The 14,905-nt window shown below is 31.7% G+C and overlaps 5 protein-coding genes across 5 annotated transcripts; 2 read left to right on the top strand and 3 right to left on the bottom strand.

The window, feature by feature from the left end:
* Positions 1-541: 541 nt before the first annotated feature.
* Tsp_01718 (Hsc70-interacting protein) lies at positions 542-1,830 on the top strand. The gene is made up of 4 exons (XM_003377506.1): positions 542-667; positions 1,133-1,315; positions 1,446-1,541; positions 1,612-1,830. The coding sequence occupies exons 1-4, from the start codon at positions 542-544 to the stop codon at positions 1,828-1,830; spliced, it is 624 nt and encodes a 207-aa protein (XP_003377554.1).
* A 623-nt stretch (positions 1,831-2,453) lies between these two features.
* Positions 2,454-4,807, top strand: Tsp_01719 (putative tRNA pseudouridine synthase tag-124). The gene is made up of 11 exons (XM_003377505.1): positions 2,454-2,511; positions 2,765-2,804; positions 2,917-3,118; positions 3,184-3,692; positions 3,758-3,866; positions 3,937-4,000; positions 4,065-4,182; positions 4,248-4,315; positions 4,369-4,446; positions 4,596-4,708; positions 4,751-4,807. Exons 1-11 carry the CDS (start codon positions 2,454-2,456, stop codon positions 4,805-4,807), a joined length of 1,416 nt encoding a protein of 471 aa, XP_003377553.1.
* A 97-nt stretch (positions 4,808-4,904) lies between these two features.
* On the bottom strand, positions 4,905-9,179 carry Tsp_01720 (potassium channels protein 7, TWiK family). Its single transcript, XM_003377504.1, has 4 exons — positions 9,141-9,179; positions 8,667-9,080; positions 5,874-5,925; positions 4,905-5,746 (listed from the first exon to the last, which is right to left on the bottom strand). Exons 1-4 carry the CDS (start codon positions 9,177-9,179, stop codon positions 4,905-4,907), a joined length of 1,347 nt encoding a protein of 448 aa, XP_003377552.1.
* An 800-nt stretch (positions 9,180-9,979) lies between these two features.
* On the bottom strand, positions 9,980-12,796 carry Tsp_01721 (hypothetical protein). The gene is made up of 8 exons (XM_003377503.1): positions 12,537-12,796; positions 12,355-12,500; positions 12,145-12,260; positions 11,967-12,107; positions 11,738-11,779; positions 11,149-11,297; positions 10,334-10,367; positions 9,980-10,000 (listed from the first exon to the last, which is right to left on the bottom strand). The coding sequence occupies exons 1-8, from the start codon at positions 12,794-12,796 to the stop codon at positions 9,980-9,982; spliced, it is 909 nt and encodes a 302-aa protein (XP_003377551.1).
* Positions 12,797-13,330: 534 nt separating this feature from the next.
* Positions 13,331-14,806, bottom strand: Tsp_01722 (hypothetical protein). Its single transcript, XM_003377502.1, has 5 exons — positions 14,795-14,806; positions 14,009-14,142; positions 13,806-13,961; positions 13,464-13,556; positions 13,331-13,406 (listed from the first exon to the last, which is right to left on the bottom strand). The coding sequence occupies exons 1-5, from the start codon at positions 14,804-14,806 to the stop codon at positions 13,331-13,333; spliced, it is 471 nt and encodes a 156-aa protein (XP_003377550.1).
* Between the last annotated feature and the right edge of the window lie 99 nt (positions 14,807-14,905).

Here is a 14,905-nt window from a genome sequence, read left to right as displayed (position 1 = left end):
GTTTGTTGTTACGATGTTTCATGCTTGTCACACGCTGATCGCACGCGTTCGCTCGGTTTACGTCAGTGAAGCTTGTTCTGAAAAGCAAAAACAAGCTTGAAAACACAGAGAGAGAGAGAGAGAGAGAGAGATATTAAGAGAGAGGGTGGGAGGGGGGGAGAGAAAGTTGATTATTGGTTGCAGGAAAAAGAAAATTATTATAAAGGAAAGGAATGGGTTTGAAGAGCTCGACAACAAACCCAACACGTCCAATCTGAGCGTAGTTGTATTTTTAGTTGCTTGTCTTGATGTTGCTCGGTTCAGTGCAGCTGTCGTTTTAATGGGCGCTCTGAACTCGCTCGGCTTTTCAAAGCTCAACTTTTTCTTTTTTGCTCGTTTCCAATGACGACAGAATGTGAAAAGCTTTAGATGACTAGCTTTTCATTGAAGCTGTTGTTGCTGTTGCAGTTGCTGTTGCTGCTATCATTCCTACTGCTACTGCTACTGCTACTGATATATAATATATAAACTATATCACTTCTGCTGTTCCAGCCGATAAAGAATGGGATTCTTTTGCTTGAGATTCTTTGTTTCTGACGTGCTCGTGTGTGTGTGTGTGTGTTTGCATGTTAGTGAAGCGAAGTGTGTCGTCGTTCTGTTTGCTGGGAAGAAGCAGCTAGCAGTAGCAGTAGGCAAATAGCATTGCAAAACAGCAAAAACCAACTTGAACATTTTCACTTTGTTTACCAATCACACGGCTGAGCAGTATTTTTCAATCATGCAAATGTTGTTGTTGTTTTTTTTTCTAATCAATTGTTTATAATAAGTAGAATATTATCTAATATTTCTTCCCAGACGTGTGTTTGTGCATGGAATTTATTTGAAAATTTTAATGCATATTGGAGAAAAATTGTGAAACAGAAAGAAATTATCATCTGTCTCATCTATTGAAAGATAATAATTTGTTGAACGAATCTTTTTTTATATTGTTTCACTTAGTGATGGTTTGTTTTTTTTGATTGAGTAATGATGAAAAAATTTTTTTAGATAATTTTTTCTCTAGTGAAAATGACTATTTATTATTAATTAATCAGTTGATTGATTAATCTGCTTCATTGTTGTTAATAAGAGGTGGATTGTGGGTTTTGTTCAGGCGAAGAAACTTGTCGAACATAAACGTAAAAAAGAACGTAAGAAGCAAGAACGAAAACAGCAGCAGCAGCAACAAAGAGGTGGAGGTGGATCGGAACGCAGCAACACTGCAAATGCCGAAGAAAAGAAGAAAAATCCAACTTCTCCCGAAAATGAAAAACCCCAAACTGGCAATCCATTTGCTGTAAATACGCATATTTTTTTTCTCATGTGAAATTTGCTTAAATTAATTATGGTTGTTTTTTTTTGAAATCAGCATTTAATGTATTTATTTATTTTTTAATTTATCAAGTTAATTGTATGTTTTGTTTCAGGATTTTTTAGGAAATATGGGAGGAAACATGCCAGATTTATCAGGGGTTAATTTTGGTAACATCATGTCCGATCCAGAAATTATGGAAGCTATGAACGTGTGTGAATTCAATGAACTTTTTCAAAAATTTCATTTGATTTTACATTTTCATTATTGATTATTGTCAGGATCCAGAATTGATTCGAGTATTTGAAGATGTGAAGAAAAATCCTATGAATTTGCTGAAATATCAGTCGAATCCGAAGATCAGCAAAATGTTGGCCAAGTTGCAGAGTATGTTCACTTCGCCTTCTGGTCAATCGGATAATAAAAAGGACGATGATAATAACAAAAAGGATGGCAAGTCGAGTGGTGCGAGCATGTTTGCCGATACAAACTTGGACTGAAGAAAATCCCATATAGCCATGATCCATATACATTTTCACGTTAAAAACTTCTTTTCTTATTCGAAAGTATTGGTATTTCAAGTTTTGTCAACTGTCGCGAGTAATAATTTTCTTCTACGATATTACATCACTTTATTATAGGAGGGGAATTCTCTTTGCTCGCTTGCCTTGTTTCATTACTCGTACACTGATTATTGCTTATGTGATTTATATTATGTTGCACTTTTGTAGATTAGGCTTGAACACATCGATATTTTTTTGGTGCATTAATAAATTCAGTGGTGGGTGAATTAGTAGTGATAATTCTGCAACTGTGCAGTGGTAAATTGTGAATTGAAGAACAAAACCAATAATTTTTTGTATGCACAAAATATCAAGAAGCGAAACGATTTAATTTTCAATATTTTAGTTGAATTGGAATTGTTTTCACTTATTTTTTGTACAATAACTAACATGACTTTAAAACAATGCATTGAGTGAAACTCGTAATCAGTACTTGATTTTCATATACTGTATGCTTTGAGCAATCTGAAATTTCAGCAGTTGCACAGGGAATCATCAGTCTTTTTTAAAATTTAATTTTCATAAAATTCATAATTTTTACTTTTATACTTAAATAAATGATGAAACTGTGCCGTAAATTGGAAATGCATTTCACAACTGGTATTATTAAACCGTATGGTATATGTGTATAATTTCCAAACAAGTATGAACGATAAGAATGTTTTAAATAAATTTTGTCAAAGTTTCATAATTTTAAATTTACTCAAACGATGCCCATGTAATTGGTTTTCTTAGTAGCCATGCTTTGGCGAGGAAGAGGCTGAATAATCAGCGAACGAAAGAGTGGCATTGCAGCTGTATAGCTTAGCTGTTGAATAAATTTTTTACATGTTCATTTTTTTGCTGATTTAGTTTGACAATTTTGTTTCAGAAATGCCAAGAAAAGTTGAGAGGCAGTTTGATTTTAGCAGGTACATTTTTTTACAATTTTACGTATTGATTTGATTTTTTTAATCTTGTTTTTATTATATGTGAGGATGTAATATTTATTATTTATTTATTTATTTACTGAACATTTGGCAGATATTGTCGGAGACATATTGCATTGATGGTTGCATATCTTGGTTGGGATTTGGACGGTTTTTGTGCGCAAAATAATTCACAGAACACTGTTGAATCGAAGATTTTCAAAGCTTTGATTGAAACGAAATTGATCCAATCTCTGGAAACAGCTAATTACAGTCGCTGCGGTCGTACAGACAAAACAGTCAGCGCTTTCAGTCAAGTTGGGCCAATATTTTTGAAATTGTTCAATTGTAATTTTCTGTTCTTTTTTGTCCAAACTTTCAGGTTCTGTCGTTGGATGTACGAAGTAACCAGACAACGGGCGTGGGCGTTTTTGAACCCGACGGCTATTGTCCCAACGAGCCGAAGCCAACCAGTCGGAAGACAACGCCCAAATCGGAGGAGCTCGACTATGCAAAAATTCTCAACAGCGTTCTGCCCCAAGAAATTCGAGTCCTCGCCTGGGCTCCGGTGGAAAGAACGTTCAACGCTCGATACAACTGCACTTCCAGACAGTACAAATATTTCTTCCCCAAAGGTGCACTGAATTTGAAGGTGAGTACTGTAGTGGATTTTCTCCATTTCTCAGCAATCGTTGCTTTGTTTTCCAACTTTCGACGTGGGACTATTTGCGTGTATTTTCAGCTGATGGAACAAGCGTCCAAACGGTTGATTGGCGAGCATGATTTTAGAAATTTTTGCAAAATTGACATGTCAAAAAATGAAATCCAATCCTGCGTTCGTACTGTATTCGACGTTCAGTTTACAAAAGTGAACGCAGGTGGACTGAACTCGTGAGTTGCTAAAATGATTGTTTGAAAAAAGAAATTTTTTTATTTTTCACATTTTTTTCATCAAGGCGAACGTTGTGCTGTTTTACGATTGTTGCAAATGCATTTTTGTGGCACCAAATACGTTGTATTATGAGCGTACTGTTTGCCATTGGTGAAGGGAAAGAGCAGCCGGATGTAAAGAAATTTTCCAGATTGTTCACTTACTCGTTCATTGTATTCAATATAGCTCTTATATTTTGTTGAGGTAATTGAATGGCTGTTGAATACTGAACTCTGTCCCGCCAAACCGCAATATTCTATGGTCGTGGGTAGGTTTTCTTTTTTTTATGATTATTATTTTTTGTGAAAAGAAAAGTTTTCCAAATTTTACAGGATGGCCTTTGGTTTTGTACGGTTGTCAATATGATAATCTGGAATGGCACTGGAAAGAGGGAATTATAATGGAATGTATAAGCAACTTGCAGAGAACTTTGGTTAATTTTGCAATTAAGTAAATCAGTGCACAGCAACAGTGTATCTGTGATTGAAAAAACAAATATTTTCTTCTAATTGCAGAGTTGAAATAATAGAAAATATGATGAACAGTTTGTTGAGTTTGATGCCCAACAATTCTACAACTGCCGGTATGGATATTGTATTGCTCGAAAGATTATGCACAACTGAAGTTTGAATTTAGATTTGAACACAACTTCAATTTTACATCCAGAATTGTTGTCCCACTCCTACCGACCCTTGAAAGGCAGATCAGTTGGAAGTAATTTGTATTGTTTTTTAAATTAAATTAAATTAAATTAAATCTTTTATTTTTGTGTGAATAAATGAATGAAATAAATGGAACTTTATTGATATACTTTTAGTTTCCGTCATAGAAAAAGAATTAAAATTTGTTTTATATTTTGTCAGAATCGTTGGAAGAAAAAATTGCGAAAAAGAAGAAACAACAGCTTGGAACAAAACGAACCACCGCTGACGATACCACCAAGCAATCATTGAACGAAGAAGAAGAAGAAGAAGCGGTTGAGAATTTGTCCGGATAAAATTTAGATGTATGATTTTAGATGGAAAAAAAAGCACAAAGATTTACAGTTGTTGTTGTTGTTGTTGTTGAAAAATAATAATATTAAAAATATTGTTCAAAATTGAGAAACGTTCCATTAAACAACAACTCTAATAATAATAATAATATACCTGAAAGTGGGGAAGGGAAAAATGTCAAAGATTGGTTATTTGCCAGTGGCGTTGCATGTCGTCGGTGATGCAGTTGAATGGTTTCGAAGCCGTCCGCATTGGAAAATCAATGTACCGTATGCGATTGATGTCCTGGGGGCAGAAGGCTCCGGGCGTTGGCTTTTTCCCCTGCTCTGGCTTGAAAACCGACCCGAACCGACGCTGCCAAATGGCGGACGAACTTTTCACCAACTCGTCCAGCCGAATGAGCTTGCCACCGATTCGGACCATTGTCCAGCTGGCGTCTTGGATTGCCCGGCCGAAATAGTGGACCTTGATGATGTACTTGACACCGACCAGGTCGATCAGCGTCGTGGTCAGAGCCAAGCCGACCAGTATGTAAAGCAGGATCAACAAATAGCAGGACCGTTGCTCGGGAATCAGATCGCCGAATCCGACCGTGGTCATGGTGACGAAGGTGAAATAGAACGCGTCCACAATATCCCACCTTTCGACGTAATGCAGAAGCAGCGAGCCTAGTGCCGTGTAGCTGAGGAAAACGCCGAACACCAGACCGGCTGGCACGTCGGCAAATTCCCTCAAGCCAACTTTGTCCAATTCTGAAATGAGCAAATGGCGTCGTTCGTCGTCGTCCACGTCCACACAGCCGACGGTGCTTTGTTCCACGGCAGCCGACTGTTCCTGCTCTTTGCCACGCCTTCGCTTCAAAATCGACCCCCTGCAAGCGCTGTAAACGTGAACCATGAACTCGCCCAGAAATTTGCCCGAATCGGCGATCGTGATCAAAGCCAACGGAATTCCAATCAGACCGTAAAACACACAGAACAGACGTCCACGAAACGTCGACGGGCTCGGATTGCCAAAACCTTCAAGTTGTTGAACAATAAAAACATTATTATATTAATTCATATTTTTAAAAATAATAAAAGTGAAATTAAATGGATATTTTTATTTATTTATTGGCTGGATATTGGTTTTCTTTTCTTTTTTTACCCTGAACTTCTTTTCCCTTTATAACAACATTAAGTCTTGATTTTATGTTATTCTACAAAAATGAAAATGTTGCAAGTTAATTAAAATTTTTCACAGTTCTTTTCTGTAAATAAATTATTTCAACATTTTAAGTCGTAAAAATTTCTTAATCATAGAATTAAACTATCGTTCAATAGATCGTAAAAGGCTATTTGAGGAGAGAGGGAGAGTTACACGCACCCCTGGAAAGAAAATCAGATTTTAGCATGAATTAGTTGGTAGTAGCCACTGGCTACTCACTGGCTAATGCTAATTCAATCCAAATTTACTCGCAGTTGAAATAATTCGAGCTGTACAAGATAATTGCAAAATCAATGTTCGTTTGATATGTGTTGATTTGAAAATGCCTTCTTTTCTCATCTCATCTCATCATCATTGAATATGAAATTAACATTGAAATGGAATAACAATAAATATTTTTCAAGTATAATCAAAAATACCCTCTTGATAGTTTCAAGTTCTAAGCATATTGTTATCATTATTATTGCTTAATTCTTTTCATTTCAAAATAATTTTTCCTTTTTTTATTAAAAATTTTCAATTTAAACAAAAAATTAATTTCAAATTCAAATAAAATTTCTTTTTTATTTATTACTAGAATTTTTTTTATTCTAAGAAATTATTTTTCTTATCAATGACAAAATAAATTTATTTCCATCGACGAAATTGTATCGGAAAGTGCAATCATGTTTGAATGGGAAAATAAAATTTGCGCTTTATCACTGGAGAACGTTTGATTGATACCATTAAGGCAGTTTATTTGTATTATTGATTCACATGTTCAAATGTTTCATTGAAAAAGTTGATCAACGCATTTTCACTGCAATGCAAATTGAACTTTAAATAGTTTCATATGAATTTATTACCACCATTTGCTATATAATATTGTAACATAAAGAATGATATTAAAATGTGCCACGTAACAATTTCATCTGATCAATTTTTCTTGTGAAATTACAACAACACATTATTCATATTTATGAAAAAATATTAAACAAAAATTAAATTACAATCATCATTCAGTTGTTTATTTATTTTCAAATATTGACATTTCAGAATAAATTACAGAAAATTTTTTTATAAGATTATGTGAAAAACATTCACGATAGGCTTTATAAATAATATGTGCCGATATGAGAATGTAGCTATAAAATTTTTTTATTTTAGAAACATTCAAAAACAAATTCAATTTCAAATTTATCAATAGAAGTTGCTTATTCTAAAGTATCGAATCTTCATTTTGAAGATGAGATCATTTTAAAATTGCAAATTTAATTTTCCCAAAATAACATTTTAATTAAACTAATTAAATTTAATATTAGCAGCAAAAGCAAAAAAATTTATTTTTCATTAATATTAAGTATATTAACTTTTGCCATATCGAATCAAATGCGTTTCATTGTCATCTCAATGTTAGCATCAACATGTTTCACCCTGGACTGAATGAAATCACTTTATTAGCTTTCTCAGACAGGGATCAATTTTAATTTTATCACTAAAGCAGCTAATTTTATAATGAACATTAGTTAATTATTTCATTTGTAATTTTCATAACTATTTCGATAAATTTCTTTTAATTATAATAAATAAAACAACCATGCATTTACAGAAAACTGTAAAAAGGGTGTAGAAATGCAAATTTTTCATTTTCAAATTATTTAATTTACTTTATTTATTACTTATTAAATTTTATACTACAAGAAGACAATCACAAAAAAATAAAAACAAACATGTATACTATGAAGCTTTCAGATGGAAAATAAAATAAGAGCAAAATAAAAATTCTTTGACTTGCCTTATCACTGCTTAAAGCAAAATGATACAAGCAGTTTGATATTGGCTCAGATAAGTTTTTAAAAATAGACTATTATTTTGACAGCAAAAGATTTCTGAAATCGTCAAAATATGCCATCCAAAAGTGAAGCAGATATCTTGCAATTTCATGCTACTTATTAAATAATTTCACTTAGATTTGCTTCCTTTTTTAGAATGAAAAACTATGATATAATTTTAGTATAATTCATTTGAAATAAAACTATCATTAATATTTTATAATCACAAGAAAGGGTAAAAGTTTTTAGTTTTGACGAAAAACTTTTAAAATATTTTCTCAATATTCATGATCAAAAGAACGATAATTACCACTTTTAATTCTTTTTATTTAAAAATTAATAAAATTGCTATTATAAAAAGTTTTTAATAATAATTTTGGCTGAAAATTAAAGTAATTTCAAAATTTAAATGACGTGTCCAAATAAAAGTATTCATTTTAAAATCAGCATTAGAATGTTAATTTAATAATTCATATTTATAATTGATATATTTTGCATTATTAAATTATATTTCTTTTTTGAAATATGGCAGTATTCTGATTAAAATTGCAAGATTATACAGTTAGAAAAGTGAACTGCTCAGAATAAATCCAGATAACTGTTCGTTTAAAGTTGGCTTTCAGTTATGACTTAAATTTGTAGGATAAATTTTTCCCAGCTTTCAAAACTTCATTACTGAAAGCGACTGGATATAATAATTGCTCTACAAAAGCAATCGACAATGAAATCGTTACAAAACTTTGTAAAGAAAATATTTTAAAATATTCTGAATCACAATTTATCATTAAAAAACCTGAAGAAAGTACCTTTCAGAGTTGCTATTCACAGTGTATGATGTGTAAAATTTAAAGTGAAAAGAACATTAAATTGATTATAAATTTCATTGCAGTGATCATAGGACTGACGATAATGAAAATTATACTTTTTGCTTCGATTGCGTCGTATAAATTTGTAAAAAAATACAATACTTGCCTATGGTAGTAAGAAACGTGACGGTGAAAAATACTGATGATGAATAAGTCCACACATCATCTGGCTTTGTACTGTTGGAAAAATGTTGAGCACTGACAAAACGTGTGTCAAAAGCATCCAACAATGCATTGGTCAAATTGTCCACCAAGTTAGCCAACTGTTGAGGGGAGGGAGGATTTTCTAAACCCCCATGCCAAACTGCATCAAACAGACGATCCCGTGTTTCAAGTACATCAGCGAAACTTTTTTCGCGTATCTTAATTTCATTATCTTGTTCTAGATGATAAAAAATAAACGATCCAGCCAATACATATGTGCAAAAAATTAAAATCAGTCCAACATGAGAAAGAATTACTTTTGCTTTCTAAATAAAAAAATATATCTATCATATTTTTACTCAAACAAATAATATTTTCAAACATACTGATGACCAAATGTTCTCCAACCATTGATGAAGGCTCATTATACTTTTATTATATATATAAATATATCATTTCATAAAATTCTGTCATAATGAAACTGTACTACAGTTTTTGCTTTTTGTAGCGTTCGCTACTGGTAGCAAAAGTCGGTTTGGTCAGGGTTGGAATTCAATTTGACACGCTTGAGGAAAATTGAATTTTCTCCTATGGGAAGTGAAAGCAATTCATCAAAATCCTAGCTGGCTTCAAGCTTAGTCCGTAATGCGTAATTGGATAGCGGCAGTTAGTTGCATTTGGATCGCCTGCCTCAGTGCTAGAGCAACCAATCAGACCAAAATCGGTAAAACGGTCTAAGATGAGATCGTTTATTTGCATTAAACTGCATCATTTTGGAAAATAAATAACTTTAAAATCTGCACTAAAATAATTTTATTGGCACTTGTTTCAAAAAGTTGTTTTTACTTTAAACTGAATGAATGTATTCTCTTTTTTTGCTCTGATAAAACATTTCACACACCAGTAATTATTCAATTAATTACGTTAATAAAATGATACTGTTGACTAAATGAAATTAGAATAAGTTTAAACTCACTTACTTCGGCATTTCTGGTTGAAATAAAAAATCTTCGACTTTCTTTCACTTCGACTTGCAATTATTTTCTTATCAAAAATACATGATAAATACACTGAAAATTTGAACGCATCAGGGAACAAAATTTGATCCGTTATCTTTGGTGCAATGTCTCCGGTGGCATCGCGTCACTTACACTCACATTATACTGTGCAACTGACATATTTTCAACAACACATTATTCACTTTGTAAGAAAGTATTAATCAAATTCAAACAGTCTGCTGACTTTTCTAAAAATAAATATAGCTTGAAGCTTATTCATGATCACTCTAACTACTTAAAAAATAAAACATAAATTTTAAAATAGAGCAAGAAAATAAAAATTATTTTATTCAGCAGAACAGATCTCAAAAACAAATTTTACAATATATTATATTTTTTAAATTTTCTTATTATTTCCATCAAATGTAAAATTTAAATGCATATATATAAAAAACATCATTTCTGCATAGCTACTGTAAATGTTTATTTGAATTATAAATTTACTCAAAAAATATTTAAAAAAGCACATTTTATAATATTGAAGCTATACATTTTCCAAATAATGAATTTAACTAAACTACTTGTTTGCAATCAATTAATTTCTCATTGGACCTACTTTATAATTAATAAAATATTATAAAATCAAATAAAATTTTTCACATAAAATTAAAAGTATCATTTGAAGCATTTTTTAAATCTAATTTTAATTATTATGCTAAAAGTTATTCTTGGTAAATTGCATTTAATTGAACTTTATTATTATATTACTGTACGTATGTTGGCAACCTTCGACACCTTAAAAATTGGTATTTGTTGAAGTTTGAAGATAACCAAGATGAAATACACAGCTGCTTATTGCCTTGCTGTTATTGGAGGAAAAAGTAATCCTGAAGTTGCTGATTTAAAAAAAATTATCAGTTCTGCAACTGATGAATTTGATGAAAGTAAAGCTAAAATGGTCGTTGATTCTTGTAAAGGAAATGACCTGTTAAAATTGATCGCAGAAGGTAATTCAATTCATTTTTATTTTGCTTAATTTATATAATTTATATAAATGTTCATAATGTTAAAAAAATTCATGTGCATTCTGCTTTGATTAGACAATTATTTATTTGTTTTAATTCAGCTATCGCATTGTATTTATGCTATGGAATCAGTTATTGTCTGATTTGTCGGTATTTACTGTGCATTATTTTTTAAAAACTTAAGTTGGACATTTACATGTATTATAATTTTCACAATCCATTCCTCGATAATAATTTTTGCTCACGCGTGAAGAATTTAAAAGAAAAACAATCTTGAAAAGCTTTACATGTACGGTTTCCGATATAGGTTAACATTTTAGCTGAATTGTATGATTGTTTTGTTAAACGCTTATAAAAAATATTTATAGAACTTTAATATTTTATGGTATTTTTTCACAGGTGCCACAAAGTTGTCTAGTGTTCCCAGTGGACCGGCAGTAGCTACCGGTGGTGCGAGTGTGGCTGCTGACGCTGCAGCTCCAGCTGCTACTGAAAGTAGCAAGAAAGGTATTGAACAATTCTAAAATTTTTTGAAAATTATTTTATTTTTTTACTTTTGTTGCGTTATAGAAGATACGAAGAAAAAAGAAGAAAGTGAAGAAGAAGACGAAGATATGGGATTTGGTTTATTCGATTGATATCTTCTTCATTTTATTTTTCTTGAATAAATCAATATATAACGTTGAAGTTGTCCAAAATATTTTCATTGCAAATCTTTCAAATAATAATTGAATGAAAATTAGTTATTAAGATTTTGAAGCAGTTTAGCATTGTCTGTTTCCATTTTTGAATACTCAACTTTGAAATATATTTTTATAATCGTTAAAATATTTTACGGTAGCATTTAAAATTACAATTTAAGCGAAACAGTTTAAAATGCAATAAGTAAATTATATATATATTGGAGACAATGATAATAATTATAGTTTATAAAATTTGAGTGAAGGATCTATTGCTTACGTTGATTTCCAAAGCTGTCGATGCAATATTCAAATATGGTTTCTTAAATCATTGCAGTTTTTCAAATAATTCAGTCAATAATTTTGTTGACTTGTTATTTTCAGTTTTTTGTAATTGCTAATCACGTGTCGGCTTGAATGTCAGTTGATATTGTGCTTTGAGTAAACTCTGGGTTTGGTGCTGAAATGGACCATCATTTAGCATGTAAACATTGAAAGAAAAAAGTTACTGCTAACATTCGCGCAAATGAAGCGAAAAATGCCACCACTGCAACAAGTGCAACAACGCATGCGATGATGAAAAACGGTATCCAGCATATTCTGTTATGCAGAAATGCGTCGTTGTTTCCTGAATCATATCGCGTTAGTTTCTGCTTTTCAGAATTGAATAATAGATTATGAACAAACTTTCAGCACAATACAAGCCACTGTAACCTGGTTGACAATCGCAGTGCATCCGACTGTGCTTGAAATCTTTGTCCAATATGCTGCATAATCCGTGAAAACAATAACCGTGGGAGACGCTAAAATGTTGCTTACAATCGAAAACATCTGTTGAAAAAAAAGTAGAATATGACAATAAATTATTTCTTATTTGTCTGTTTAAATTCAGTTTACCCAAGCGAATGTTCATCGCAACGGCAATGCTTTTGTTTACAATGGAAACTATGCAAAGATAATCTCCGTTGTGCACGCCAGCTAATAAACTTGCTATTTCGATATCTTCACCATAAAATCGTAAATTTCTAAACCAATCGCATGACCTGTATTGTTGTTGTAATGAGAAAAATTATGTTTACTGTAAAATTTGCGGCATGTCGCTAGGTACGGTAACTAACTGCCAGTTTGAATCATTTTTTTTATACCAGTGTGTTTGGGTTTGCCAATTTTCTTCAGATTTCACGAACGGTAATAATTCCTCCTTGATACTCTGGCAAGAAATTGTAGCGCCGTGACCGCTTCGAAGATCAAAATACGCTTCCTTGCGGAACTGAACAGGAGGAATTTCTATATATCCTTCTTCATCTTTTATTAAATCCGACGTCACACTTTGCATCATCAGTATAAAATATACAATTAAAATGGGTAACATCCCTTTGAAATACCTTTTCATTTTACCAGAAAAGCTAATAATCTGCATTTGATCCGGATATTTGTGTTTGAACAGTTTGCATAAAATGCTTAGTTTAAATTACACTCAAACTGGTGGTATTTTAAAGTTTAAATTTCAACAGTTTATAATTATCACATTTATTGTTTTTGTTTTTAATTATTTAAATTTCAATTAAGATAAACAAATACGCTTTTAAATTAATACATTGAAAATAAACAAATAAAGTACTGTTTATTATTTTAAACATGCGTTTTTCACGGTTGTGTACTATTACAAAATATTCATTGGAGATAATGAATCGAGTGTAAACAAGAAAAATAATATGAAAAGTATATTTGTCATTCATTTTTCAAATTGTTGTTATTTATCTTTTGAAATATTGGTATAGTATGGAAAATGAAATGGTATGACTGAAATTATATCTTCATATCTGCTACATTTGCAATAAATTTAAATAAATTTAACAATAAATGCATTTCTTCAATCCTTCAAATCATCTTCTATCATGTTTCGATATGTTATTATTCGATGCCTTGCATACTTTTTTCTCTTTTTTCTAAAAAAATCTTTTATATTGAGTACTTAGAAAAATAGACTTCTTCATGCTCGTTACCTTGCATCGACGACGAAGAAGATAATGGTCACTGCAACTATTGTAGTTGAGCTCATGACAAATACTGGAATCCACGCCAACCATATATACGTTCTTAGAATTTTAGTTCCTGTGATAAGAAAATCTTTCAGCAAATAGATGTAATTTTAAAAAATGAAAGAAATAAAAATGCATCACTGTGAATGCAACCGAAACCACTGTATCCAGGTTCACATGCGCAGTTGAGTTCTGTTAAATTGAAATCATCCTTTGATATTTCGCAAACACCAAATTTACAATAATCTATATAAAGGAAATTTTCAAATTTGCATACATCTACACCTAAAATTGTAAATTAGCAACATCATTGACCAATATGGATAAATTGCTGAACTTAATTCAAAGGCAGTAGCAAACACTTGATGTGGCCCTCTGTTAACTGTGCACATGTACAATCCACTGTGCAAATCTTCTTGAGCACTGATTATTTTCAGTGTGTCGTTTGATATTTCATAATTTCTAAACATTAAACATTAAATAGTGGTAAAATTGAAAACTTTTTTTACCTATATGCCATCGGAAATGCATCCGGGTATGCAATTGGCAGAAAACCATGAGGCGTCAAGCGAAGCCATTGAATACCTAAACGCCAGCTACTGTTGTAAGGGATAAAATTTTCAAATTCTTTTTTCATGTTGCACTGAAAAATAATCGATCGCCCAACAAAAACAGCTCGCCGCTCGACATATTTATAAATAGGCATACGCCAACTATTAGCTTTTATCATCGCTCGACTGCAACAAACAATCAACGCTGCTATTAATAATATTTTCATTTTCATTTTCACTATTGTCAGTGTTTTCAATTCGAGTTGATTTTTGACTTTAAATAGTTTTATTTATCCATGCTTGTAAAGCATGAAATTTTAAAGTGTTCATTCACTTTAAAGCCGAGTTTTACAGTTGCATTGTTTTCGTGTGCAATTATGTTTGTTTGTTGTTAAGCCAACAATGAAGTGAAAAGGCTGTTCAATGAGAATTTTAAATTAGAAAATGGCCTAAAAATGATAATCAAAAATTTCACAATAAAATTCACTAAATCCAAATGTGCCATAAACTTTTGCCATGTTCAATCAGCCGTGAAACTGGTGAACGTGCAAGCAAGTAAGCATGTTTGCTTTTTGCACCAACATTGCAGTGAATCATTCATTCATTCATTCATTCATTGATCATCACGTGCTATTATCGAGAAGCGTTTATGATCTAAAAATGGCAAAATGCACCTTAAAACACTGGCGTCGACATCTTTTTGTTTTAGCGCTGCTAAGATAATTTTGTTCCAACTTTTCTCACCATTTGTAGCATATTTTTGAATTTTGAAAAGCAAAACTAAATAAACAATTGAATATGCATGAAAATTCATATTTTTCATCTTCATTATTTTTCTTGAGCGTAATAACAATC

This window comes from Trichinella spiralis (genome assembly GCF_000181795.1).
Source record: "Trichinella spiralis strain ISS 195 chromosome Unknown Scfld4, whole genome shotgun sequence".
In the NCBI taxonomy this organism is placed as follows: domain Eukaryota; kingdom Metazoa; phylum Nematoda; class Enoplea; order Trichinellida; family Trichinellidae; genus Trichinella; species Trichinella spiralis.
Note: the sequence above shows the minus strand (reverse complement) of the source record. Positions and strands in the feature narration are given on the sequence as shown.

Excerpts from the sequence above, each read along its gene's own strand:
- Tsp_01718 (XM_003377506.1), top strand. The coding sequence starts at position 542 with ATGGGATTCTTTTGCTTGAGATTCTTTGTTTCTGACGTGCTCGTGTGT. Across the intron at positions 1,316-1,445 it reads AAACTGGCAATCCATTTGCT|GATTTTTTAGGAAATATGGG; the intron begins GTAAATACGCAT and ends GTTTTGTTTCAG. Across the intron at positions 1,542-1,611 it reads AAATTATGGAAGCTATGAAC|GATCCAGAATTGATTCGAGT; the intron begins GTGTGTGAATTC and ends GATTATTGTCAG.
- Tsp_01719 (XM_003377505.1), top strand. The coding sequence starts at position 2,454 with ATGAAACTGTGCCGTAAATTGGAAATGCATTTCACAACTGGTATTATT. Across the intron at positions 2,512-2,764 it reads TGGTATTATTAAACCGTATG|AAATGCCAAGAAAAGTTGAG; the intron begins GTATATGTGTAT and ends ATTTTGTTTCAG. Across the intron at positions 3,867-3,936 it reads AAGGGAAAGAGCAGCCGGAT|GTAATTGAATGGCTGTTGAA; the intron begins GTAAAGAAATTT and ends TATTTTGTTGAG.
- Tsp_01720 (XM_003377504.1), bottom strand. The coding sequence starts at position 9,179 with ATGAGCCTTCATCAATGGTTGGAGAACATTTGGTCATCA. Across the intron at positions 9,081-9,140 it reads TGGAGAACATTTGGTCATCA|AAAGCAAAAGTAATTCTTTC; the intron begins GTATGTTTGAAA and ends TTTTTTATTTAG. Across the intron at positions 5,926-8,666 it reads CGACGCAATCGAAGCAAAAA|AATAACATAAAATCAAGACT; the intron begins GTATAATTTTCA and ends TCATTTTTGTAG.
- Tsp_01721 (XM_003377503.1), bottom strand. The coding sequence starts at position 12,796 with ATGATGCAAAGTGTGACGTCGGATTTAATAAAAGATGAAGAAGGATAT. Across the intron at positions 12,261-12,354 it reads TGCGATGAACATTCGCTTGG|CGTCTCCCACGGTTATTGTT; the intron begins GTAAACTGAATT and ends GCAACATTTTAG. Across the intron at positions 11,780-11,966 it reads CATTTGCGCGAATGTTAGCA|AAACCATATTTGAATATTGC; the intron begins GTAACTTTTTTC and ends CAATGATTTAAG.
- Tsp_01722 (XM_003377502.1), bottom strand. Across the intron at positions 13,962-14,008 it reads GCATTTCCGATGGCATATAG|AAATTATGAAATATCAAACG; the intron begins GTAAAAAAAGTT and ends TTTAATGTTTAG. Across the intron at positions 13,407-13,463 it reads TTCTTCGTCGTCGATGCAAG|AAAAAAGAGAAAAAAGTATG; the intron begins GTAACGAGCATG and ends AGATTTTTTTAG.